The 25,401-nt window shown below is 37.7% G+C and overlaps 2 protein-coding genes across 12 annotated transcripts in view; one reads left to right on the forward strand and one right to left on the reverse strand.

Moving 5' to 3' along the window:
- itpr2 (inositol 1,4,5-trisphosphate receptor, type 2) overlaps window positions 1-7,622 on the reverse strand; it is an 83,128-nt gene extending 75,506 nt beyond the window's left edge. For 4 of the 5 annotated variants that reach the window (XM_027161422.2, XM_027161421.2, XM_027161419.2 and 1 more), the window contains exon 1: window positions 7,275-7,621. In XM_027161422.2, the coding sequence (XP_027017223.1) occupies window positions 7,275-7,366 (92 nt within the window). In that variant the 5' untranslated portion in view covers window positions 7,367-7,621. Of the gene's footprint in view, window positions 1-7,274 lie in introns of all 5 variants that reach the window. The other variant, XM_027161423.2, reaches the window with a different exon arrangement.
- A 382-nt stretch (window positions 7,623-8,004) lies between these two features.
- Window positions 8,005-24,997, forward strand: plekhg7 (pleckstrin homology domain containing, family G (with RhoGef domain) member 7). Of its 7 annotated transcripts, none has more exons than XM_027161425.2 (18): window positions 8,005-8,151; window positions 10,265-10,568; window positions 11,083-11,799; window positions 12,444-12,466; window positions 15,265-15,386; window positions 15,667-15,707; window positions 16,722-16,817; window positions 17,207-17,353; window positions 17,765-17,860; window positions 18,596-18,706; window positions 18,923-19,036; window positions 19,767-19,941; window positions 21,873-21,988; window positions 22,741-22,828; window positions 23,137-23,216; window positions 23,872-24,025; window positions 24,193-24,290; window positions 24,511-24,997. In XM_027161425.2, exons 3-18 carry the CDS (start codon window positions 11,176-11,178, stop codon window positions 24,619-24,621), a joined length of 2,196 nt encoding a protein of 731 aa, XP_027017226.1. In that variant the 5' UTR covers window positions 8,005-8,151; window positions 10,265-10,568; window positions 11,083-11,175; the 3' UTR covers window positions 24,622-24,997. The 7 variants fall into 7 exon arrangements, with proteins under 7 accessions (XP_027017226.1, XP_047678132.1, XP_027017228.1 ...); XM_047822176.1 differs by lacking the exon at window positions 8,005-8,151 and adding an exon at window positions 9,273-9,365; XM_027161427.2 differs by lacking the exon at window positions 8,005-8,151 and having other exon boundaries at window positions 9,421-10,412; window positions 10,548-10,568.
- Window positions 24,998-25,401: the final 404 nt, after the last annotated feature.

Here is a 25,401-nt window from a genome sequence, read left to right on the forward strand (position 1 = left end):
GAGAAACATCCTATCTGTATCCGATGCTGAGAAGCTAGTTCATGCCTTCATGACCTCTAGACTGGACTATTGTAATGCATTACTAGGTGGTTGTCCTGCATCTTTAATAAATAGGCTACAGTTAGTCCAAAATGCAGCTGCCAGAGTTCTCAGGACAAAATATAATATAATCCCAATTTTATCATCTCTACACTGGCTACCTGTTAAGATAGAATTGATTACAAACTGCTGTTACTTACATACAAGGCTCTTAATGGTTTAGCTCCCATGTATCTAATTAGTCTTCTAACATGTTACAATCCTTCACGCTCTCTGAGATCACAAAACTCAGAACTTCTGGTAGTTCCCAGATGATCAAAGTATACTAAAGGTGGTAGAGCATTTTTGTATTTATCTACCAAACTTTGGAATAGTCTTCCTGATAGTGCTCGTGGCTCAGACACACTTTCCCAGTTTTAATGTAAATTAAAGACATATCTCTTTAGTCCAGCATACACATAATACTTATATTCTTGTGCTTTAGTACATGTACATTATCATCTAGTGCTTGCTAATATTATGAACATCAGCTACGCTAATTCCTCTCCACTGCTTCTCTTTTTCTACCCATTCCGAGGCGTCCAGAAATTGTACCAGCTCGATTGTCTTCCGTGCAATGAAGATTTTTGATCTTCACTGAGACGAGGTCAACCATGTGAGGATCCTGAGACATCTAGAGATCTACCAGCTCCAGGTGGACTGTGCTTCATGAAGTATTCGGACATACTACGAGGAGATGCCAACTCCATGTGGTCTTTGAGGACAACAACCTCCTCATCAATACACCATTTGTCAGATTGTATATATTTACACCCTCCAGTGTGACCCATATGAGGATGGGTTCCCCTTTGAGTCTGGTTCCTCTCGAGGTTTCTTTCTTTACCACCCAAGGAGGATTTTCCTTCCCACAGTCGCCTGAGTCACCTCAGACTTGCTCATTGGGGATAAATACAAACACATTTAAATATATCTATTAACTTTAATTTTTGTATTATATTTATCTTTATATTAACCTTTTGTTTTATGATTATGTTCTGTAAAGCTTTGAGACAATGTCAATTGTTAAAAGTGCTATACAAATAAATTTGAATTTTCTGGGGGTTTTTTTCATACTACAGACCCTGCCCAGACTTTTAGTCACACTCTACGGTGTCAGTATTTGTGTCAGTGTCAGTATTTATGTTAAATAACCAGAGAAGCAGAATATCAAATGTCACTGACCCACGTGGTACAAGAGTGCTAATATTTCAACATGTTAGTTAAGTAAGAAGCTTCAAATGAGAATCGAATCAAACACAGCAGAAATCCTTCCCAAGAATAGCTCATAACCCCGAGTCAGCAAACCATTTAGTTTGTTCAAAAGGATAGCGAAGTCCATAATCTAATTTTCATAATCATTTTCACATAGAAACACTAAAAATCGAGTTACAGAATTTGTGCTCTGATAATTCCAGTGTATGTAATGGATAGACAAACGTTACAGCTGATTAAAGTACAAAATTATTTAGAAGTACATGCAGCAAACAAATTAAAGAGGCTTAAAGAGAATTGTTATGGTTATATGGTCTAATCGCTGCATACACCCGAGCCTTGCTAAATGAAACAACACAATTCACTGAACACACTAAAGCCAAAGGAAGTCTGTCATTTCTGCCTGGCTTTGATAAAGCAAACTGGGCCAATAATGACCACGTCTTTCCTAATGGAGTCATATCTCTGTTTTCTCAAAGGCAGTGAAGCCCTTAAGTGACTCAAAGCACAAGCAGTCCTTCAAGACACAATAAGGGTAAGAAAATATTTTGATTATTGAACAATGTCTTCCAAGAAATCATAAATTCATCATTAGTCCACCAAGCAAGTAAAAGACAGGCCCGTGTTTAAGCTGCCCAGAAACCAAACTGACTAGACTAAAAAGGTTATTATTAACATAAAAATGTTACATGACAAAATATTTAGCTGGCTATGTCCAATAATATAGATTAGAGGACACGAACAGGCATGGGGTCATGTAGCACAAACCTGTGTGAGCCCTAGACATAAAGCCAGCAAGCCATTGGCCAGTTTTGGTTAATATCAGTGTTCTGTCCAGGCATTTAAACTAAAATACTTCACTTGAGTCTGGATAGCAACTTTATTTTCTATTCATATGCTATCAACAAGTCAAATAACAAAAAATAGCTAACACCCCAGGCACAAAATTCACTTTTCAGTGGATCTTAAGCTCATACTTTGCTAGATGGTTAACAGATGATGAATCGTACTAAAGCGTAACTGAGTGATTTGATGCAACAAAGCTACTGAGCACAATTTTAAAATAATCGGAGAACACCGAGACACAAAATCCCAGTTAGAACTGGCAGTATTTTCTGTGAATTCTGTCCTTAAAATTGGTATCAACTAAAGATGTGCATTGCAATGATCTTTAATTCCACTGACACTGGTATTATTTTTGGTTCGACCTGATATTTTCTAATGAAATAGTTCCATTCCCCAAAATGTAACTAAATGGGTAGACGAATTTAAACCACTGTGACCAGGCAGTTACTACAGATGAATGAATCACAGCTGTACATTTATATTAATGAAAATATTTGTTTTTGTTTGATCTAACCAATCTGCTCATGGCTGCGCAAATTTGCCATGGTGTTCCACCGGATCCCTTTAATCTCAACCACATGCCCGGGCAAACCTTTCGGACAAGATCTCTAAAGAAAAAAAAAAAGAAAAGTCTGTCTCCTATTTGGATTTGTTTATAAAACTTTAGTGATACTCAAAGCATTACCCATGACAAATGTGAGCATTACCCAAGTCAAAGTAAATAAGCTGAAATTTTCACCCCAACGTGAACATGAACAGGAAAAAAAACAAAAAACAATTGTACCCAAAGCTGTACAAAGTGCTCTTCAGCATGTAGGAGGTGAATCCAAGGCAAATCTTTCCACCTCCCACACTCTCAAAGGCACTTTGTTCAAACAGCTGATAGAGGACCTTCTGCCCAAAACATCCTGTTTCTCTGGAAATTTCATGCATCACATTTAATATTAACTATGTCCACTATTATCACTGATGTCGACATCAGACATATAAGGAGAAAAAGCTTTCTTCCTAAGAGAAAGAAATTCTTTCAATAGTAGCTGGGAAACTGTAATGAGTGGCATCTAGAAAATATCTTCTCATAAATCGACACATGTTGAGAGACTACATGTTCCAATGAATGAGTTATGTATAGTAAGTGGATGAATGTAAAATAAGTTCTAGTTCTAGAAACAAGGACAACCAGATTTAAGATTTCAAATGCACTTTGCAATAACAAAATGGTTCTCTGAGTCACAGACTAAGAATAACTCTTTTGGGCAGGAAATATAGCAAGAAAAGCATTCAGACAACACATTTTCCATTTGTACTACACAGCGGTGTAACTTTTTTTTTTTTGCATCCAGCATCTGCACATAATTACGGTCACATGGGTCAAACATGCTCTACGGGGTTAATGAGAATGTCATTAGATTCAAGTATTTTGTTAGCTTGATTGTCACTGTAAGTTTGCTTCTCCTGCTATAACTGATTCACACACAGCCAGCCACATGTATCTCAAAAAAAGATTTAGTTTCGGTTTAGTTTTTTTTTTTTCAAAAGCTTGTGAAATGCTAATGTGATAAACAGCTCAAAACCATGAAAGAAACTGAGAAATGCATCAGCACAACTTTAACGCCAAACAGGAACCCAACAGGTCCTAAATTTTTCTTTAAAGCCTGTAAACACAGCTGATAAAGAGACTAATACAGATTGTAATGATTACCTGAAGTTTCAGGTGCAAGAAAGAAAGCAGATGCTGTTGATGAAATCAGTGTATACATTAATGAGCTACAAATACAGACGTGATCTCATCTCTTTTAGGTTTTTATTAAATATTAGAGATTGAGTTATCTTTTATATTTGAAAGAAAAAAAATTATGACAATGGAGGATAAAAAAATAATAAAAATCTCCAAGAAATATGTGAAAATGGGGGCGGAGCCAAATGTACAAAAAAATTATTATTAAAAATTCCATAGCGTCCTAATAAACGATGATAAAAAAAACAAATGTATGTTCTGTATTTCAGAGAATGTTTACTTTATCAGTTCCCATCATCATATATGGATTACTATAATAATCCACAAATAAGAAAATTATTTTCAGGCCAACAGCACTGGAAAACAATGCTATGCTGTGGTTGCTTATCTGAAATAAACAGGCCTATACTGCAAATCTGTAAAACAGGGCTAAATTACATATTCTGATCTGGCATCATGGAAGTAGTAGAGGGGAATCTAAAAGGTAATGAGTGCTGGCTTGAAAAAGGCAAAGCTCTAACAGCACTGTGACATATGTTCACTAAATGATTAACTTCTCAGAGGCACACTTACACATCTTACGAATGCAGCACTGATATACGTCAGGTTGTAGCTTAAGATACATGACCAAACAGAATAGGTTAATCATGAACTAAGCACGGTCAACATTAGTTAATGAGCATGTTCATTACAACTCTGAGACGTAACAGAAAGCGGTCAGACAGTGTCAAGGTGAGAGTCACTGTTTCATACAAGTCAAATACCTTCAACTTTATAACATGATAAAGAACTAAAACTTTAACTGCAAATGAATTATTTGCCGTGGTTTTATATGGATTGTAAAGTCTGCCGTTATCAAGTCAGGCATTGCTTTAACCTGTTTAGGATAAGCAGACCACTAAAGCTTTGCATACAATCTGTTATTGTCCAGCATATTTGCATTACTAAATGAAAAACCCAAATAATTCTGTTAAAAGTCTCACCACTTCCACAGACGTGGATTTTTGAGATCACATCAAATATATTCCATCAAATTCCACAGGCCCATATTTTAATGCAAGTTCATTCCTGTTCCTCTGTAAGCAGTTCTACAATTCTGTGTGTTCACAGGAAACACTATAATAAATCCAGTATCAGCGGAAGTACATGTTGAGACTGGCTGTCAATACGCATATCTATTGTTTGCTTGCCACAATAAACTAACAGCACATTCCTGCAACGGTGGCTCTGCCAGCTGGTACATTTTCACATGTAACAGTTCTCATAATTCAGGCCTTGTCTATCGTCCCTATAGAACATTTAGAGTATAACTCTCATTGTGTTCTCAGCATTCAGGCATGCACAATAAATGACAACAGAACAGATGCAAAGCAGAAAACATTTGCTAACAGATCCTACAACGGGTCCTACAGATGGCTATTCATCTAAGAGGACATCATGACTGACCGCTCACACCGCAGTCTCAACACAAAATGGAACAATTTACACACCTAGATTTTAAATCCAGATGATTTCACTCCTAATGATCTGTTCACACTGATGAATATCTCAATATCTGAAGCTGAGCCTCACTGTTTAAAGCATTACTTATAATCCAAACATATGCACATATGAGGTGCAACATTTACCGTTAACAGCAGAAAGTCCTGTCAGAGAGCTAATGCTAGTTTAGCATGCTAGCCAAGATTTAACGTCACAGTCTTAGCAAAACATCGATCTATACCAGTTTGTTGCCCTTTTCAGTCCAATCCATTTTAAAATCTTTTAAATTGTTGTTAAATCTTTGGTAATTCACAGGACTAGATTTATTGGTGATAGTCATGTAAAGCACTTTACACATAAAATTCAATTGAACTGAATTAAATGCATCTTTCTCATATCACCCCAGGGTGACATTTCTTGCTACAGCTGCTTCTGGTTTTAAAGTGTTTATACATCCGGAGCTCGGTAAAGCTGCATCATGATTATGTCTACAGCCCTATACGCATCAATCTAGAGTGCATTACTTTCTGCCCAGCTCATGGTTCAGTAATAAGTCCATTGTATTACAAGTCATTCAGCTCTACTACCATTAATGAATGTTTCAGGAAATCGTTGTTACATTTTAAAGATTTATAGTTGTACATTTATATTTAGATACATTATATTTAGATACATTTATAGTTGTACAACCTTTCCGTTGTACAACTATATAGCTCATCGCTGTGTGATAGGTGAACACACTACTGCATATGTTGTGTAGTTTATTCCTTTATTTATAATCGTCCCTGTTTTAATGTTGTATGTAGTATCTTTATTTAATATTCAGTGTGGTTTTTGTAGATCTTTATTTGCTTTTCATTTTTGTTATGCAGCTGTAAAATTCTTTTCCTTGTGGGTTTAATAAAGTATCTCCATCCATCTGTCTATCTATCTATCTGTCTATCTATCTGTCTAGACTTGTCTGGACTTAATGTTTAAATCAGATTTATATCTTAGAACTGACTTGGTTGATAATGTAGCTCCAATTTCATGTGTACTGTATATTTCTAATTAGGTTTTTATATTGTTTTATTCTTCTGCTCGTTTAAGAAAATGTTTCTCTACCAACTGTCTTCTGAGGCAAGTGTGAGAATGATTTAACATGCTGTTTGCAATATGTGGAAGTGGTGGCTGAAAGTTTGCCTTACTTGCAACTCTGGTGCAACAACAAACAAACAAACAAACAAACACAAACAAACAAACACTTTGGGGTAAATCAAGTTATTTCTTCTTTACTAGAGCCTTTTGGGCTTCAACATATATACACAGAATCCAATAGGCATGTGCTAAAAGTTTTAGCACCAAGACACAAAATAACACTGAAGCCACAGTCCAATGCAAGTGGTGCATTCATGCTGCAACCTGCAAAGTGTAAAGCGTCTCATCTTAACTAGGAGTCATGACAAACCTAAAGGAACAACCTTCAGACAGGATTCAAACTTTCCTCTTAAAATATGGCATTAATCAGCTTTTAGAAATAAAACAGGCAACTAACTACATTGTTTTATATTGTTATGTCATTTGCTCCATGTGACACAGGAGTGTCTGCAGGCTTCAGGTTTAGTTTGGGATTAGAGTTTGTACACATTTTTTATATATATAAATAAATGTTTCACCTGAATGAAGTCGTGTTTATAAACTGAAGGCTGGTGGATTCATTTGAAAGTCACTTCTCTAAGCAAATATCCAGCTTTGCGTTCCTGTTAAGTGATTTGCTTGATCAGTGTGTTAGCAGTCAGAGTCACAGTCACTAAAAGGCCCACAATCACTTCCTTATTCCAAAGTCACAGTGTAGCATTTCGGTCGGTGTATAAAGCGAAATCACACGCATTCTAACAAAAGTGCTGTGCGATGAAAGGTTAAAGATACCAGAACTCACCCCAAAGTGCTGATGAACCCATTGACAGTGCCTTCTGCGTACAGAGACACAATATCCCCGATGTGGAGAAAACTCGACCTGTGATCTGACATGTTTATTCTGTGAACTGAAATCAATCCAGGCCGATGTTGGTGCTCAGTGAGCTGTGCTTCTGTCCTGTGCGTCTCAGAACCTGTAGATCCAAGCCTGTGCTGCAGGACACGAAAACATGCTTCCCTCAAAAAAAAAAAACAACCCAAAAAGAAAAAACGTGCTGCACGGTAAGTGACCGACTTCTGCTGACTTCTGCTGACGTTCTTCTTGAGGTTTGAAACTCCTTCCTGTGAAATAGAATAGACAAGGCGTTTCTTTTCTCAGCCCTCTGGGGGAGGAGACGCACTTCTCAGGGTTTAACAGCCCACAGCTTGTCCTGTGCAATGGAGGAAGCGCTCATGCTGTCTAGCTGTGCCATGATTGGTTAGTATTAGTATTAGTATTATTGTTGTTGTGTCAGAGGTTCTTAAACCTTTTGGCTCTTCTTTAACTAAAAAATAAATTACAGATTTATAAACATAATGCACCTAATCAGGCTCTTTATATAGATACTGTTACTTGCTGTACAGTATAGTAGTATATGTGTAGTATATTATGGCTGTTACTTGCTGTAATAACAGGGCACAAGCCGTGACAGGGAACAAGCCGTGACAGGGCACAAGCCGTGACAGGGCACAAGCCGTGACAGGGCAAAATCACACACACACTTTACAATTTACACTTTTCAATTCCATGTATGTCTTTGGACTGGGGAGGAAACCAGAGTGCCTGGAGGAGACCCCTTAGGCAAGGGGAGAAGATGTAATTAGAGGTTGGTGACAGAATTCAAAACCCAACCCAGGAGGTAAGAGCTGAAAATAAGCACACTGAAGAAGTTGGAACATTTACTTTACATTTCACTCCTTCTGGCTTGTGATTTAATCCAGTTTTCAATTTAAGTCACAACTAACAAGTTGTGAAATCTCAAGGGAACACTGTGCGATATGCTGCAATTTTTGAAAAATGTTATTGCCTGGGATTATTTTGTAATACATGGTTGTATTTCTCACACCATATAAAAGTAATTCATGACAAATTATTAATTTATTGGCTGGTTTGGTTTACAGCTTAAACTGAATGAATGAAACCCAAACTAAAGAAAGATTTAGGTATTTGAGTGTAGTGGTTGTTCTGTTCAGGAATAAAATAAATGCTCTATGATATACGGTAGGTTCTGTGATTCAACTTGAAATTCAGAAGGGGCAGCATGATGATGCAATGGGCGGTGATTTCACCTGATTTTACCTTGGGTCACTGCTTGGGTTACTATTCGTTCTGAGTTTCTGTCCATGTACTTCCTGTGTCCTAATGGGTTTCCTCTGGGTTCTTCAGTTCTACTCATCTTGCAAAAATACACCCTTAGATGAGTTGGCTAAGATAATGTGTGTTTGTGTTTGGTGCCACATGATTGATATTCCCTCCACGTTTTATTACCACATCGCTTCCTGGGGTAGGCCCTGGACACGCTACAACCCTGATCACAATAAAGTGCTTCTTGAAAGTGAATGAGTTAGTGAGTGTTGTATTAGAGTTGTATATGGATAGACTTGACTTTTGAAATATTTTAAAGGCAAAAACATGGGGAGGAGGATGAGGAGCACCAGGATTCCTTCCCGTGATGCAGGGAGGATAGGCAGTACTCAAGCATACTGCAAAAAAATTAATAACTGAATCAAATGAGTGGGAAGACTCTGGTATAGGAATTATGATTTGTCAGTGACTGATAACAAATCAGTTTTAAATATCCACACTTGGCACAGTGTCTCACATTCATTTATCAAACAATTATAAAGCTTTTTAAGAGTTACATTTTTTTTCATTAGGCCCAATCGAGAAGACTAAAATGTACATGCTGCCACCTAGAGTGCAGTAAAATAACTACAGCAAAACCACGTGGGTTCTTGATGACGTAATTCATTTCATTGAACCTTTATTCCCTCCTCAATGTGGTGTGTTGGCCTCGTGAGGACTGTGGAAGGTGGTTCTAAATAAAGAATCTACATACATTCATTTCATAAGGTTAAAAAATTTCATATATTAGATCATATATTATGTTCTTTTTTCATTTCTTCATTTCATGGTAGTCAGGTCTTTGTTTCCAATGCAGTATTTTGGTGTTTGATGCTGGATCTTTGATGAGCAAAGCCAATAACTCTCAAATATTTAATTATATTCCGAACTTAATCTATTAATGCGGATATTGCTTGCTGGGGCTGATATGTAAATGGAAACTATTAATACCAAAGGCTTTCATTTCCTGATATTTATTTCCTGATATGAACAGATCTTTTAATTAATCACACACAGAAATGCAGCTGATGAGACAATAATGCTCTTCTACAGTAATAGAACAATATACTAGTCTGCTACTATATTATTCTCTTACAATTACCTATATATTATTCTTTCAGGTGTTATATATTATACACACACACGTATATATATTGATAGGCAGGGTGTGGTCTACTCTAGAACTATGCTACATTGGAGCTTATAAACAAAACAACAACTTTTTTTACTGGGCCAATTAATAAGCGTGAAGTCACGAGCATTGTTTTAATCCCTCATCCAGAGATAGATTTAATCCTTCACAATCTAAACCGTGTTTATTATAGACGGTGTTATTGTAGGCACCGTGTACTGTACCAAATGTCATATGTCATGTACCATATGTCATGTACCATATGCCATATTAGTCCTTTAGTGTGTTAACTGCAGGAATTTCATTATAGTCACATTTAGATCTTTAAGGTCAGGATACAAAGGGAACTTGATCCTGTGTATAGTGTATCTCCGAGTTAAAAATCACACGCTTCACACACGCTACAGGGCTGAAGCAGAACACTAGCTTACTTTATAGTGTGTCACAAACGCTCGTGCTATGTAAATATGTGTATTGTGTGTAACATACTTTTTAGTAGGCAAGTGTGCAGCAGCTCAGGAAGCCCCGCCCACCTGGACCTCCCTCTGATAGTCAACAAGGCAACTGGGGTTTGTCTCAGTCTATTGTGCGGTAACGGCTGGTTATTGTGTACAGAGCTGTTCCTCAACCAGGAATCACCAAAGGCTCGTTAAATCCTACTAAATATTTATTTAAATAGATGTTAAAAATCATTTTTTCAGTAGCTGGGAGTTTACATTAGTGTCTGTTTTATCTTTTGTTTCTCTGAGAGGAAACTGTAATATTGGCCTCATGAACAGGACATAAACATGAAATAAAACGTAAGTAACTACGATTTATTTATTTTTATTTTTTAAATAAAATGTTACTGGCTTATATCTCATATATATATATAGATATAGATATATATAGATATTAAGGTATTTTTTTAACAGTTTAATTCGGTTAAGACCAACAGTGGGGACGCAACAGGTGAAGTATCGATACTTACAGTAGCATGAGGCTAAAACATCTGGATCAGTTTAACCGTTTTTAGAGCAGATGTGCAGCTCGAGTCTGTTTACAGCTCTTAGGTTAGTGTTTCGGATCAGGTTTTCAAGCCCAAATTCAGTGCTGAACTCGAGTTGTTTTCCCCAAGATTAAGTCACCAACAGTGACATTTAACTAAAACAGTTTTTTTGTCAAACGCTGGCAAGGCGTATTTCTGTGTAAACGAGCTTGTGTACTTAATACTTCCCCATTAACGTTGTTGTCCTGAACATTTACTTCCTAAAGGAGTTTAATCTGATTTCAGATAAAAAAAATCCCCTAACTCAATCTTGTTCACCTTTCCAGAAGGTCCTTCAGCATGGCTCCGACTGACCCCATTCTCCTGGAGGACGCTCTTCACTTTTAGTTGCTCGGTGATACCATGAATCTTTGCACAAGATGACCGACTTAAAAAATGAGTATATAAAGAAAAATGGAAATCATGTGGACAAAACACTGGATTGGACCTACATCGAATGGCATGATGGGGAAATGGCTAAAACTGTGGATGCACATACCCAAACATCTGGTGAACCAACCGTGGACAAAGAAACCCAAACGAGCTATCCATTCTTATTGCGGTTCGAGCTGTCTAGGACACCCTCCAGACTGAGATGTGGCTCGGTAAGCGAGGTGGAAGCCATGCCCACGCCGCTATTTCAGTTTGACAGGCAGGCGCCTGCTCGCATCTCCACATCTCCCACTCTGAGGAGGATGAGGAGCACCAGGATTCCTTCCCGTGATGCAGGGAGAATAGGCAGTACTCAAGAGGAGCCTGGTGTGAGTGAGTCTCCATTGCCAAGGAGCCCTGTGTCACCTGCACATCGTCAGAAATCTCCCCTTGCTATCATTGAGAACCAGTCTAATGAGGACGGTCACTGGAACGGCCACTCTTATGACTCTGTGGCTCCTGGGAACGTCAGGTCTTATAGATCAAAGACAATTAGTAGCAGTAGCCATCACTTGAAGCAGGAGTTTTTGAGTGTGAATGAAAACACTGATACTGATGATGATACTGGAGAGGTAAGGCAAATTCTGCTAAATTCAGTCTAGCATATATCAAAACTTTCGGAGGAATAATGTTTTTGCCAGTGCTATGTTCAGGACAGTGATAATGGTCTTTTAAGTAGACTGGCTAAAAACGGTCACAGTCAATCCAGGGGGTCAGAAGTGATTTTTTTTTATTGTTGCATAATACGTCACACAGAGAGCCTATGCATTCCTTCCAATTGAAGTCTCCATGCTCATTCTGCTCAGCCTCCTGTGGCGGCTTTTCACAATGAGCCCTTTTGACAGCAAATGAATCAGTAGATACATGTGCCGACAGCTTTGACTGAGCCCATGTCGCCAGACCCCCTCAAGTAGACTCCTCCAATGGGCCCCCACTCCCCACAGTCCACAGGCACAGAATAATGGTGGGGTCAGTGGGCAATCAAAAGAATGAAAGGAAAACCGCATTCCCTCAATTTATTCATTCAATCAAGCATATCTTCTATAGTCAGAACTGAAGGCAGATTCAGTGGCTTTAAGAGAACATTTAAATGACCATTATTGCTACTGAGACATATAATCTACTCATGTGTAGTGATGCAGAAGAGACATGTTTTCAGACAGTCTAAATTTCCTTATTTACTGTCTGTGCTAACATCATTTGTTTTTCACTACAGGTGAAAGAGCCGAGTCATAAAAGGTAAGTGAATAGCAGCACTATCTTTAGACATTTGCATGAACTATGCCCTTCTTAGATTTGCATGTGAGCCATGTAGCGTTTCTGTTTTTATACCCAGTGTTAGTACATACAAAATCTCATTCTGTCTCTGTTCCTTACGAGTGAAACTTGTCAAGCCAGCAGGTTTGTTCTTTGTGCCAAAACCAACAGTTCCATACCCCCTCAAATTGCTTCCTCACTTGTCGCAGTACATCACTCATTTGAAGCGTTATTTTATTAAAGATGGCCAAATGGCACCTTTCTCAGCCGCAAACAGACTGCATGGAGCAGCGCTAATGGCGCTGGCCACTCGAAACCCTTTGTTCACTGTGATCCCACATTGTCAGAGGCATATGAACTCTGTATGCCAAGGTATTCTACTCCCATGCTTCTGTGTGGAACACGGAAACTCATTAATTCTGTTTTCCCCAATGAAGCTGTTCATCTTGCAAGATAATGAGAGATAATCAGGCAGCTATAAATGCCAGTGCAGCACTGCACGATAACAACAGGGCCTGTTCTGGGACAGGAATTGGATGAGAGAGCTTGAGACTGAGGGCATCATTATTTGGCAAAGGTGCAAGGACAAAGCCCCCTTTTTTTCATGGAAGCACAGTAACATGGGAGTTAGTAGTCAGACCGAGCCTCAGTGGGATGTGAATTGCATTACGGATGTGTTTTATGATAGAATTAATGATGACCTGTTTTTGTTTCACGGGCCATTTCAAAGTTCCCTATTTATAACAGGACCAGGTCACATCAAGCAATGATTTCCTTGTTAAGCCTTCCTTGTAGAGCTAATCACTGTATGTAGTAGAGAAGAGGGTGAATCTGAACACTACTAGCATGAACTCACATTGAGTCTTTTTAATAGGTCATAAAATGTCAAGAAAGGCTTAAACATACAGGGGAAGATAAAAAAAAACTTGTTTTGAAAGGTCTATCAGAGCACATGCTCTGCCCTTGGCATTATTGGTATAAGGTCAGAGTGTGACACTATTGTTTATCATTAGAGTCTCATGGTCAGGTGCTGAGGAACACTGACAGGAGTTGTCCATGTTGAACTATGATTTTTAGTTTTGTTTTTGTACATACTGTTTCATCAGTTTTTATTTGCACATTTTGAATGCAAATATACCGTGACAAATCTTCACTGCAAAATACCTAAAATGTCATGTTGATACATTCAGCAGCAAGCCATCAACATTTAGTCGTTTTGTGAGAGGACAGTCACAACATTGAGGGTGGAACTCAAAAACCAGCCTGTCAAGTTGCTGTGAAAAGCATTTCTGCTTCATGCCTGAGGTTTCAGCCACCATATAGCACAGGTCATTGAAGAACTGAGGTCACCTGAGCATAAAGCACATGAAAGGCAATCGGATCAAAAAGAAATAAAGCTCATTCCAGATTCAGCTTGTACACTTCATATCTGTCATGCTGAATTTATCCTGCAGCTATCTACATCATAAATGTCCCTACATATGATTACCCTTAACAAACTAGAGGCAAAAAAATCCCCTCATTTTTAAATCATTATTCTTGGTTCCACAGCCACAGGCTGGAAGCAGGGCGTTGTATCTCCCGTCCGACCTCTTCTTTTTCTTCTTCCTCTTAACTGGTTCCACAAGATATACACTCTCCCCTTTTCAGATTTTGTTTTGTTTAACTGACTAAAACCAACACCATGAATAATATAAACACAGGAAACAAAAGATTTCAACTTTTGTGTTTGTGAACCACTCTAACCTGATAACCCTGTTAATAAAGTAATAAAGGAGATCTGATCTCAAGGTTCACTTATCTTAATATGAGATTTTGTTATATTATATAAGGTTTACTATAATATGTTTCCTATATAAAGTTGAATGTTATGTTACTGTTCAGTATATTAATATGATGAGGCAATTTCCTTGTAACTAAATATAGAGTCAAGTTTCACATGACATTGAATAATTAATGCTGCATTCTGGTAAATCATATGATTATATTACGTTTGATACTTTTGATGCAAATACCCCGACACTAAGCTGACATTGTTCTTTGCCCATAGGCAAATAAAATTGCACGAGATAATTTATTTCAGCCACATGAAGCAAAGTAAATAAGTAATTTCATGCCCTTAACTTGTGGAAAAGACTATCTCAATAAAAGACGGGTGATGTTTGAAAATATTTTTGCTTACCTTTTCTATTAGACATTTAGGAGCTTGTGCAATTCTTGAAAAAGTGTTAGTAATAGATGTGATTGCAATTACAGTCACATCAGATTATGAACTTATGCTGTTTATTATGCACACCGCATGTGATGCAAATGTGGATCTCCCTCCACTCCTCTTGTCTTTAGTCAATGTTTAAGGGGCACTTCCAACTTCATAACTAAGGAGTTTCAGTATTTTGGCTGTAACAAACTTCAATATTCAATATGTGACAGCTGCCAGTGGCTTACAGATTGGTTAGAGCTACATGGCAACTCGTGATTTTGTAATGCTGATGAGAGTTTAATGCTAGTAATCCAATTTTAGGTTTATTGATTTATTTTTGCCCAGATTTTTTTAGTTGCTATGGAGAATCGTGATCTGATATCCTGATATCTTTAAATCCGGTTTATGAGTTGCGCTAATTATCTAGAACATTTCTGTCAAACAGCCTGTCGTTTAGCATAAATGCTGTTCATCTGTCATGCTTTGAGGGAATTGTATCCCTTAGGGCTGAAGTGTTCTTCACTCTTCTGCAACCTTAACCTCTGTTAACCTGTTTCTCATGCACTTGCCTTGTGTTCAGCAGGCTGCAGGAAAGAAGGCGAAGCTCTGTGGTCGTCACTCTTCCAGGACTGGACGTTTCTCCCGGTGATCTTTTTGTTTCCAATGATGCTGTCGATATTTTAAACCACTCCACGTTTTCAGGTTCATTAGGCTACTGTTATCACCATAAGCATTCCATAAGCACCATGAACCTTAACATTAATATTGTTATTCTTAGTATTTCTGTCATTATATATATATATATATATATATATATATATATATATATATATATATATATATATATATACATACACATCATATAATTTCACAGTGAATAGAATAATAACTAAACACTTACATTTTCCACAGTGTTACACATTTCAGTATTTTGTGTATGTTTCGCTCTGTATACTAACAGTGTCTGAAACTTATTATATAGATATGAAGAAATCAAAGTGGCCTTTCTCAAAACGTACAACGGTAGGTGAAATTTAACATTTCAGACATTTAAACATGAATGACATGATCAAACCGAATGCCTGAATAACTGCTCTCTCAACTTGTCTTGTCTAAAAGTGCTTTTTTTCCTACTCAGGGTTGAGCACACATTGTTCACTGACCCACTTAGAGTGAAAGCAGATTTACATGTCCCCCTTTCCCCCAATTTCTGCCACCATTTATACAAGCAGTTAACATATAAATAATCACATGAACAAGCAGAACTAAAAATAAGAGCATCATAAAGATGTTTGATACTCGTAGTACAGATATAAAAGCTGTTAAAATGACTACATTTGTCTGTGCTTTATTACTGAATCTTATCAAGTGAACGATGAATACATTTTGGCTTGGCTTGATGGCTTTTTTTAAGCTGTGCCAGGTAAATTTGTGCTGCTGTTCCTGTTGCACTGTCAAGTCGATCAGCATATAAAGTCACCTTGGCTGTCACATGACCATGCTGGAATCTGATTGGCTGTAACATTGAAAGGCGAGACAGAAGAACCCCGTTGCCCTTGCCTCCCAGTGAGAAGGGCTAGCCTCCAGCCATGTGCATGAACATGTACACGTGAGGCGGACACGCGAGTACAATACAGAGAAGAGCCTCGACTGAGCGCACATTCTGAAATGCTAACCAAATAATACATAAATAAGATGAAAGTGAACCTGGATTTGAGATTGCAAGGAATGTTAGGTGGTTTTTTTTAATGTAAAGCATTCTCACTCCTGTGAGTTCCGTGTCTTGCATTCCTTTTGAGCATGTGGGGTTTGAAGCTGCAGTAATGCTTGACTGAACCTTTCTTCTTTTTAGGCTTTACTCAATTTGAGTCAATTGGAATTGATTTCTTTTATTGTTCGAGGGTTTCCCTGATTCCTGAAGAGCACTGCAGAATTTTTGACATTTCCCTTCTTTTTTTTGTGTGTGTGTGGAATCTTTGTCATTATCGGTCAGATAAACTCTCACAGTGTTGTTAAAACTGTGTTCTTTTTTATCAGAATAAAGGCAGGACACGCACAGCTGCAGACATTGAAAAATGTCTCACAGCCATTCACATCCAGGAGTGGAGAAACACACATTTTCAACAGTACAAGGTACAAGAGGTCACAGCTGAAATTTGTGCTGAAACTATTTTAAATGTTCAAAGAAGAAAGCTTCTCTTTCAGACACAGAGTACATATACTTACTGAACTTAAATTACTGTAAAAGGTTTTCTTAAAGCTATAAGTGGTAAGATGCTGTTGAGTCTCATTTGAATATGTAGCATTTCTATTCGTATTTCTTCCATATACAAATGCCAGTTGCCTGTGTTTATTTTATTTTTATAGATTATTTTCCCATGATTTACTTTATATGTTCACGAGTACATTTAGGGCATTTTTAGGAGTGTTGTGATCGGGTCTAATAGTGTCTGAGTATAAATAAAATGCTATGTATAAAATCTCTAGGCATATCATAGTTGTTTCTTATATTTGTACCTCAGGATTTGGCTTTAGAGGAGTTTCTGAGAAGTCACCCAGAGCTGAGGGTAGAAGAAGAGCCAAAAGCACACAAAAGACAGGAGGCACTCTGGGAGCTCTTCACCAGCGAGTGTGTGTACTTCCTAGACCAGTTAATGGTGTTGAAAGAGGTATAATCATTCATACAGTGTGTGGTGGGGGAAAGTATATGACTTGTTTAAAAACAGTAACAATATACAGTTTATTAATAAAATATTAATAAGACTTATGTTTTTTTTATAATGCAAATCTTTTTAATATTGTAAATCCCTTATTCTTTATCCCGAGTTAACCAAACAGGTCTGATTCTGGGTAAAGGACCACTCACTAGAATGCTCAGAGCATGTGGCTGATATAGTGGGGCATCTTTTATAGACTACATACATAAGCATATGCTCTCAGTGTGATGTTTCTTTTATTGGTACTCAGCAGGAGATGTGCACATCACAAAACTCCCTAATAGTCCTGTACTCGGTTGTAGAACCACACTTGTATATGTAATCTGTTCTTTTAAACCCGCTTTACCTGTGGTTTGTTTGCAGGTATTTCTGACTCCTCTGTCTGATCTGCAGATGAGGGATTGTCTACAAGATATTGAATCTTGGGCACTGTTTGGAAACCTCAATGAGCTGTGCCTGGTAAAGAACATCTAAAAATACAGATACAGATGGGTGAAAAGTTAAAGGCAAAACCAACATTGTGCTTTAGTTCTTAAAACACCTCCCGAGTTCATGACTGCTAAAGCAGAAACTGATTAGTGCAGTACACGTTATACAAATTGCCATCAAAATGAAAACATATAGTTGGTGAAATATTTAATGAAAACACAAAGGAAAAAAATATTCCCAGCTTAGATATGCACCGTATGGAGCTGACGTCTCCACAGCAAAGATTAGCCCTAACATATATTTATACACACACACACACACACACACAAAAGATCAGCACAGCAAATGTTATCACCTAATAGTTCATACGGTTGAATAGTTTCAGTTTGAAAATCTAGCCTCTTTTTTTTTCTTCAAAAATTGTGATAAGCTACTATCGAAGTCTAAGATATTGTTTTCTATATTCTTACATGATAGACAGCATAATAAATAAATAAATAGCTTTAGTTTATGGCCGTTCAAAAGCTCACAAAAACACTGACGTGGCCCTGGCACAATGTGAGCTTTGCACTCCTACACTAAGAAAACAAGGGAATGCAAATCCTGCCAGCAAAATTCCATCACATTGTGACAGAGTGTATTTTTTCCTTTAATATGCCACTCGTGTATTTACATTACCGCTTATAGTCTTGCAATAAGTAAAAATGTATTGGAATCATGTATGGTTCAGAGTATCAAATCAGATTGTGTGTTGAATGACTGTAGGTTAGCTTTGGCTTCCTGACCAGTCTACTGCATGTGATTAAAGAGCTGTGGGCCACTCCAGAGCCTGCAGACAACAATAACACACAGGCCCTGATGGCCATTCTCAAAAAGGTGAGGTATCTCTGATGGGGCCTTGTATGTGTACACACGCATGTATTTGCTTATGTGTGTGCTTGTGTGGATTTATTAGCATGCATTTGCATTGTGTGTGCAGGTTGCATGTGTGCTTGCTGTTTTGCTGTGTTTTAGTCAAATACAAGTTATGTCTAAGTCAACAGAATGTATAATATTTGTGCATGATTTCTGACCCTTTGCTTGACCTTTCAGGCTTTTGGTGAGAGCATCTGTCACTGTCTACAGAAATACTGTCTGAACTACAGTAAAGCCATCCTCCATTTGGACACCCTGAAAGCCAGGGAGGACTTCAGTACTTATCTGAAGGTATGTTAGACTAGTATAGATTTCATTAGGCCTCATTTCCAGAATGCTTCAAGACCCATGAGCTGCTATTACATTTTCTGACAGGGTAAAAAAAAAAAAAAGTATTTTGTATTGTGATTTGTATTTTAAATGTAATTAAAACAATCTGGAATTATATTTGACCTTCCAATTTAATTCACATAGAGTTCTGCTCAGAAGTTTGCATACCTTGGGAGAATTTGCAAGATGTGTACCACTGTTTAAAGAAAACATGTATGAGAAGGCAAAACATTTATTTTATTTCTTATATGACTTAAATATGTAAAGCATAACAGAATGAGGGAGTCAAAAAGGAGTCAAACAACTATGTGATAATTAATGACTTCATGTGACCACTATCTTTTAAATAAAAATTATTTATCATTCTTAATAATCAGTCATTTTTCAAATAAATGGCAATGCTTAACAATTTCTTTCAGGGTATGCAAACTTTGAAAACTGCTTTCAGTTCTGAGCTCATGAAGCTTTCTTCATCTCCTCCTCAATCCTCTCTCACGTTAACAGTTTACCTTCATTACTTTCCACACAGTTACCTAAATTAGAGGATTTTTATGTCAAATGAACATAAACAGATAATCTATAACACCGATTATATTTATAATGGCATTGAAAATGTCTCACAAAGTATTGTGAACTCTATATTCTATCACGATGATGGTAATTGTAGTGGCTCTCTGTCTGTCTTCCACAGTGGTGCGAGAGGAACGAACAGTGCCGTAGGCTGCAGTTAAGGGATCTTCTAGTGAGTCCTTTGCAGAGGTTCACACGATACCCTCTCATCCTGAAGAACATGGAGAAGAGGAGCTGCACAGAAGCAGAGGAAAGCGCTTTACAGAGCGTAGTGGAGCTGGTGGACAAAGCCATATGTAAATATGTACCATTATATCATTATCAGTTAGCACAGCTGCAGCCAGCAAAAAAATTCTCATGAGCAGTGGCCTCACTGTAGGTTATTAATCTAAAACACTTCTTTCAGTGGCAATTATTAAGAAATAAAAAAATACTTAATAGCGGTATTTGTATTTTCTTACTATGGCTAAATTACTCTGAGAGCAGTTTAAGATGTAGTGAATATTACTAGAACAGTGATGTGGGACTTTGTTCTGTTGATGAGTCATAAATAAAAATATACCTGCATGAAGAGACACTAATTATGACTTTAAGCTGAATGTTTACAAAATAGTGTTTACATTAATTCTAAAAAAGTTAAGAATGCAGATTAACAAGCTAGCCAGATAACGTCATAGTAATTAACTGCTGAAACGGTAAACATGTCATGCTAAAATCAAGGAAAGTGAAAATAATCAATATAGCATCAGACTATACCCTTAATAATATTCTTCAATTGAATGTTTTCCGGGAAAATACAACCCTGCTTCTAAATGAGTCTACAAAAAAAAGTCTTTTTTTTTTTTTCCTCGTTATCATCGTCGTAATGGTTTTTATCCTGGTCAGGGCACAAGGTGGGAATAAAATGTCTTATACACAGAGCGCTCACTTGATGTACTAGCATGTTTTTGGTGTAAACCCGAGTGACAGAAGGAAGAACATGTGAAACTCAACACTGACAGTAGTCTGAGCTCACGATCGAACTCAGGGACCTGTTCTGGGAGCAGTGAGCCGTCCCACTACGTGCTGCGCTGTCGTGCTGCTCTGTAGTTGCACTTGTGTGGAAAATGCTTCTTTTTTTTATTTTTTACACACTGCAATCTCACACCAAAATATGAAAATATCTGAATATTTTGAGTATGTTTGTCAACTTGAACAGCTCGAATTAGGAATCGAATAACTCCACCTACATGCTAATATCTTTACTGACAAATGACAAAAAGTGTTGATTTTTAATGGTGTAATATGAACCACCTGTTTCATGTTGGTATTGTGTATTTATCAGATCATGTTAGAGTAAAGCACTTATGTCTGAAGAGGAATTACAACACCAACGGTGTCAGCTTACAATTCCAGTTCGTAATTTGTCATCATAATATGGCTTTTGCCCCCAGATCCAGCTGTGAAATGTACAATACAGAATGTAAAATACACAAATATATTTAAAGGGACCAGTTTTGTTTTTGTAAGAGAAGTCATTTCTTTTATTCTCCAATATTAATTTCTTTCAGTATTTTTTTTTTTTTTACAGGAAAGACCAGTATACAAATCGGCACAGACTTTTTATATATATATATTTATTTATTTATTTTATTTAAAAAAACATTTGTGTGTTGCATGTTATTGTTTTTCTGCCAGTGTCTATCAGCATGTACTGACCTGTAGAACTGTATGAGATCCTAATTGCAACTAGACTGGCAGGTTTTTAACAAATATACTACACCAACGCTTTTGCACACTGGCGTCACAGGGGGTAGATTTTAGCAATGTTTCTTCTCCTGACTGATTTGAGGGCGTGTCTGGTGTAACGTATAACATGTCATGGAACTTTGTGTCTATAGTTAGGACAGGTTATTCTTTAATGGGTGTGGAACTAATTACCTCCAGCATCTGATGAGTAAGAGCTCTTTCCCAACGTACAGACGTAAAAGAGCATAATGAAAATAGATCTGTTTGTCACCAAGGGAATAAAAGAAATGCAATAGAGAGCAGAACAATGGGAGTGAAGTTTGATCAGAAGGTGTGGATAAACTTCAGTGGAAATCACAACTGAAACTTTGAAATGCTGAATTGACCCTGAATGTGTGTCTGTCTCTCTCTCTCTCTCTCTCTCTCTCTCTCTCTCTCTCTCTCTCTCTCTCTCTCTCTCTATCTCTCTATCTATCTATCTATCTCTATCTATCTATAGATGATCTGGAGGGGAAGGTGAAGTGGTTGGATAACTATCAGAAAGTTAATCAGCTGAAGGAAGCCTTGATTTGGCTCCCAGTGTGGGAAAGAGAAAAGAGAGCACATGTTCCAGAGGTAATTACACCAAATTGACCTTTTGTAGCATTAAGTCCTATTCAAAAGACCAGTACAAATTTAAATTGTAGAAGGAAAGCTTTCATAGTGTCTAACATTATTGTGTTTCTAGCACAGATAAAGCCTTCGCACGTTAAGGTCAACTGCAGGGCAACAAGCCCTAAAACCCTGCATTTAAAGTAAATGTCCATAGAGTCAGTCTTGTATTAAAATGAGGTGAACATATTACACATGGTATTTTCAGAGTAATAACCATGTATACCATGTGAAGGCACTCGTTGCTGATCCTTAGGGACGCAAACATTCTACAAATAGAAAGCTGTATGATTCAGAATAATTATGACAAAACCTTTTGTTATCATAATTACAACACCTCATTACATTTGAAAGAAGTAAAGGATGTTTAAGGATTAAATAGGATTAGGTGCAAGATGGAGTCCACACTGTACGTTGGCATTATCAACTACAAACAGAATATTTGTTTCTGTTCTACTTTCACATGTTCATGTAAAGAGTATCATTCACATGCAAACAATGTATACAGGAAGATGCATGTGCATGTGATGCGAAATTTCCAGTGTCAAAAACAAAAGCAGGGCAGATGGGATCACATTTTAATGTTTGCAAGATGCATGCCCCATAAAGTGTGGATTGATATAGGAAGGAAACGTGTACTGTGTGGCAGGTTTGAGAGACAGCTGGAACTTCACTTTTTGAGCTTACATAGTAGTCATACCTGTAATTTCCCACAGAATCTGAAACACTTGCTGAAAGCTGTGACTTTGGAAAACTTGGTCTCTCAGCGTAGTCTCCGATACGAAGGGAAGCTCACACTCACAGGTGAGACACGGACACATGACTTCTGAAACCTAAGCTGTTCAGATTAGAAAAGTTATCATTTTCTATTATGTAGCATTCTCTTCTTATTTATACATCCTTTATACGACATTACATTATTTATATATATATATATATATATATATATATATATATATATATATATATATATATATATATATATATATATATATTTCTATTTCCCTACAATAAGAAATAGTCATTATTTGATCTTTTAAACTTGAGTTGGAACTGTGCATATACTGTTTTAGATACAAAAAACATTATTGTCCACCATTTTCTCTGAACAGAGAATTCCAAGCCGAATGATGTTTACCTGTTTCTGTTTGACGAATTCCTCCTCATCACCAAGGTCAAACGAACTAAAAAGGTGCAGTATTTCAAGAACTATGCATTTATCTACTCCGTGTACAATGTCGTAACAGGATTCAACAGATGTAATGCCGTCTACTGAGACTGATCTTCGTAACTGTTTGAAAACATGAACTCTTTCTCACAGAACACTGCAATTCCATTCCATCGGCAGAATGGAAACTGACGTATCGGATATTTTCCATCAGGAAAAAAAACAAATGAATTATTTGATTTCTGCAACACTGTTGGGTTTCTGTGTGTAAAGTATAGTTATATGCTAACATGCTGGATAGCACGGCGATGGGAAACATGAGAGGGGTGTGAGCCCCCTGCTGGGCAAACAATATACACCACTCCACAATAACGTTGGTACAGAGATATAAAAGACAGACTAAATTGAAACCTAGTAGACTAGGTGCAAAAAAAACACAAAACAACTCTATTATTATATGAGCCACTAACCACTACTGTGGAGTGCGATATCAAATGAATTCAATGCTAAAAAGGAGCATCCTGAAACGAGTTAAAGACTATTGCAATAGTTGAGCTGTTTAACAAAACAATATGTTTTTTGAAGAGATCATTTTCTGATGGTTCCAAAAGCTAATTTGATATAATGACCATATGAAATTGATACACAAGCAATGGTTATAGTGTTTTGTGTTGTGTAGAAGTCTGTTGTTGGGGAGGTTCTCCCTGTGCGCTCTGCGGCTGGTCAGGAGCTAGAGCAGTTACTGCAGGAGGGCTGCAGCTTCACCGTGCTCGATCAACCCATCTCACTGGATCGCCTGCAGCTCAGGAACATAGACCAGCTTAATGCTACAGGTTAATGATTAGAAATTATATTTCCATGTGTATTATTTCCTCCCTGCATTAATATTCATTTAGATGACATTTGTAATATTTACTATTCAAAGAATGGACCTTTAGAGTAGAACAGTATAAAATTTGTTGTGGTTGGTGATTATATGCTTTTCCTTTCCACTGTCTAGCCTCTGGTCTACCCTGTTCATTTATTATAATGCACCAGAATCGCTATCAGCAGTGCATCGGCGTGTTCATTCTGCAGGCCCCGAGCGAGTCCGTTAAGGTGAGGAGCCACACTGCGTCCTGATGTAATTACACACTGTGCCGTCTCTGATCTGTACCACCTGATTCCAGCCCTATGCCACTGTTTTTGTCCTGATCAAATAACTCTGTTTTAAATGTCACGCCAACAAACACCCTGCATGAAAGAAAAGGTCTCTTAAATGCACGTCACTGATTGCATTATTGAGCGGCTGTGCTTTGTGTGTGTTTGTGTGCTGCAGAAAGCATGGCTGTCTGAGATCGAGGAGGCAGTCTGTGCTCTGCTGAAGCGGGACTCTCAGCAGCCTCGGCTGAAGAGCTCGTCTCTCTTTGTGGAGTCTTCTCAGATCTAACTCACATGACCATTAGAGCAGGCGGCCCACATCAATACTACTGTCTGACAACATCACATGATCAGGACTAATAATATGGGTTTCTAATTGACTGGCCAAGGTCCCAGCATGGCTGTAGAGTCCTACATCTGACCTTCAGATCCATGTAAAGGTTTATTCAGGTCAGGCAGCAGTGTCACAAATGACATAAGTACAAAGCTGTAATGCAAACGGAACTGTTGCTGTAGCCTGACACCCACTGAAAACTAAACGTGCCACAGGAGTGGAAAATTACGGCTCTGAAATTCAGCCAAAATGGACTATGCTTCTTTGAGATGTAGATTAGTAGTTTGTGTTGTTTTGTTTTTTTTAATTAAAGTTTCCTTTGAAACTGAAACTCTCTGGTCTGCTATTTTACTCTGCGACTGTGAAATCTAGAATTTATTGCTGTGGCCTTTTATATGATTAAAAAGGGACCAGTTTACCAGTGACCAGTGTCAAACTTGACCAGTGTCAAAAGGTTTCCAGTTATCATATATAGTTGATTTTCTTATAGCCTCCCAAAAAAAATCCCACCACATTTGTTACACTCATCTTCCTCATAAGTGTGTGTGTGTATGTGTGTGTGTGTGTGGACATACCCATAATACCCATAATAACATACTGATACTCTGTCATCTAGCGATGCCCACAAAACTCCAGGAAGCTCAGCCACTGCAGTGTGTCAGCTACCACACATACATGTTTCCTCTTTGTAAGGAGTGCCACTACTTTGCCCTAACTGAACAGCTGGTCTAATTA

This window comes from Tachysurus fulvidraco, chromosome 13 (genome assembly GCF_022655615.1).
Source record: "Tachysurus fulvidraco isolate hzauxx_2018 chromosome 13, HZAU_PFXX_2.0, whole genome shotgun sequence".
Classification (NCBI taxonomy): Eukaryota; Metazoa; Chordata; class Actinopteri; order Siluriformes; family Bagridae; genus Tachysurus; species Tachysurus fulvidraco.

Coding starts and splice junctions, on each gene's coding strand:
- plekhg7 (XM_027161425.2), top strand. CDS start 11,176: ATGACCGACTTAAAAAATGAGTATATAAAGAAAAATGGAAATCATGTG. Junction 15,387..15,666: donor AAACCACTCCACGTTTTCAG/GTTCATTAGGCT, acceptor CTTATTATATAG/ATATGAAGAAATCAAAGTGG. Junction 17,354..17,764: donor AGTTAATGGTGTTGAAAGAG/GTATAATCATTC, acceptor GTTTGTTTGCAG/GTATTTCTGACTCCTCTGTC.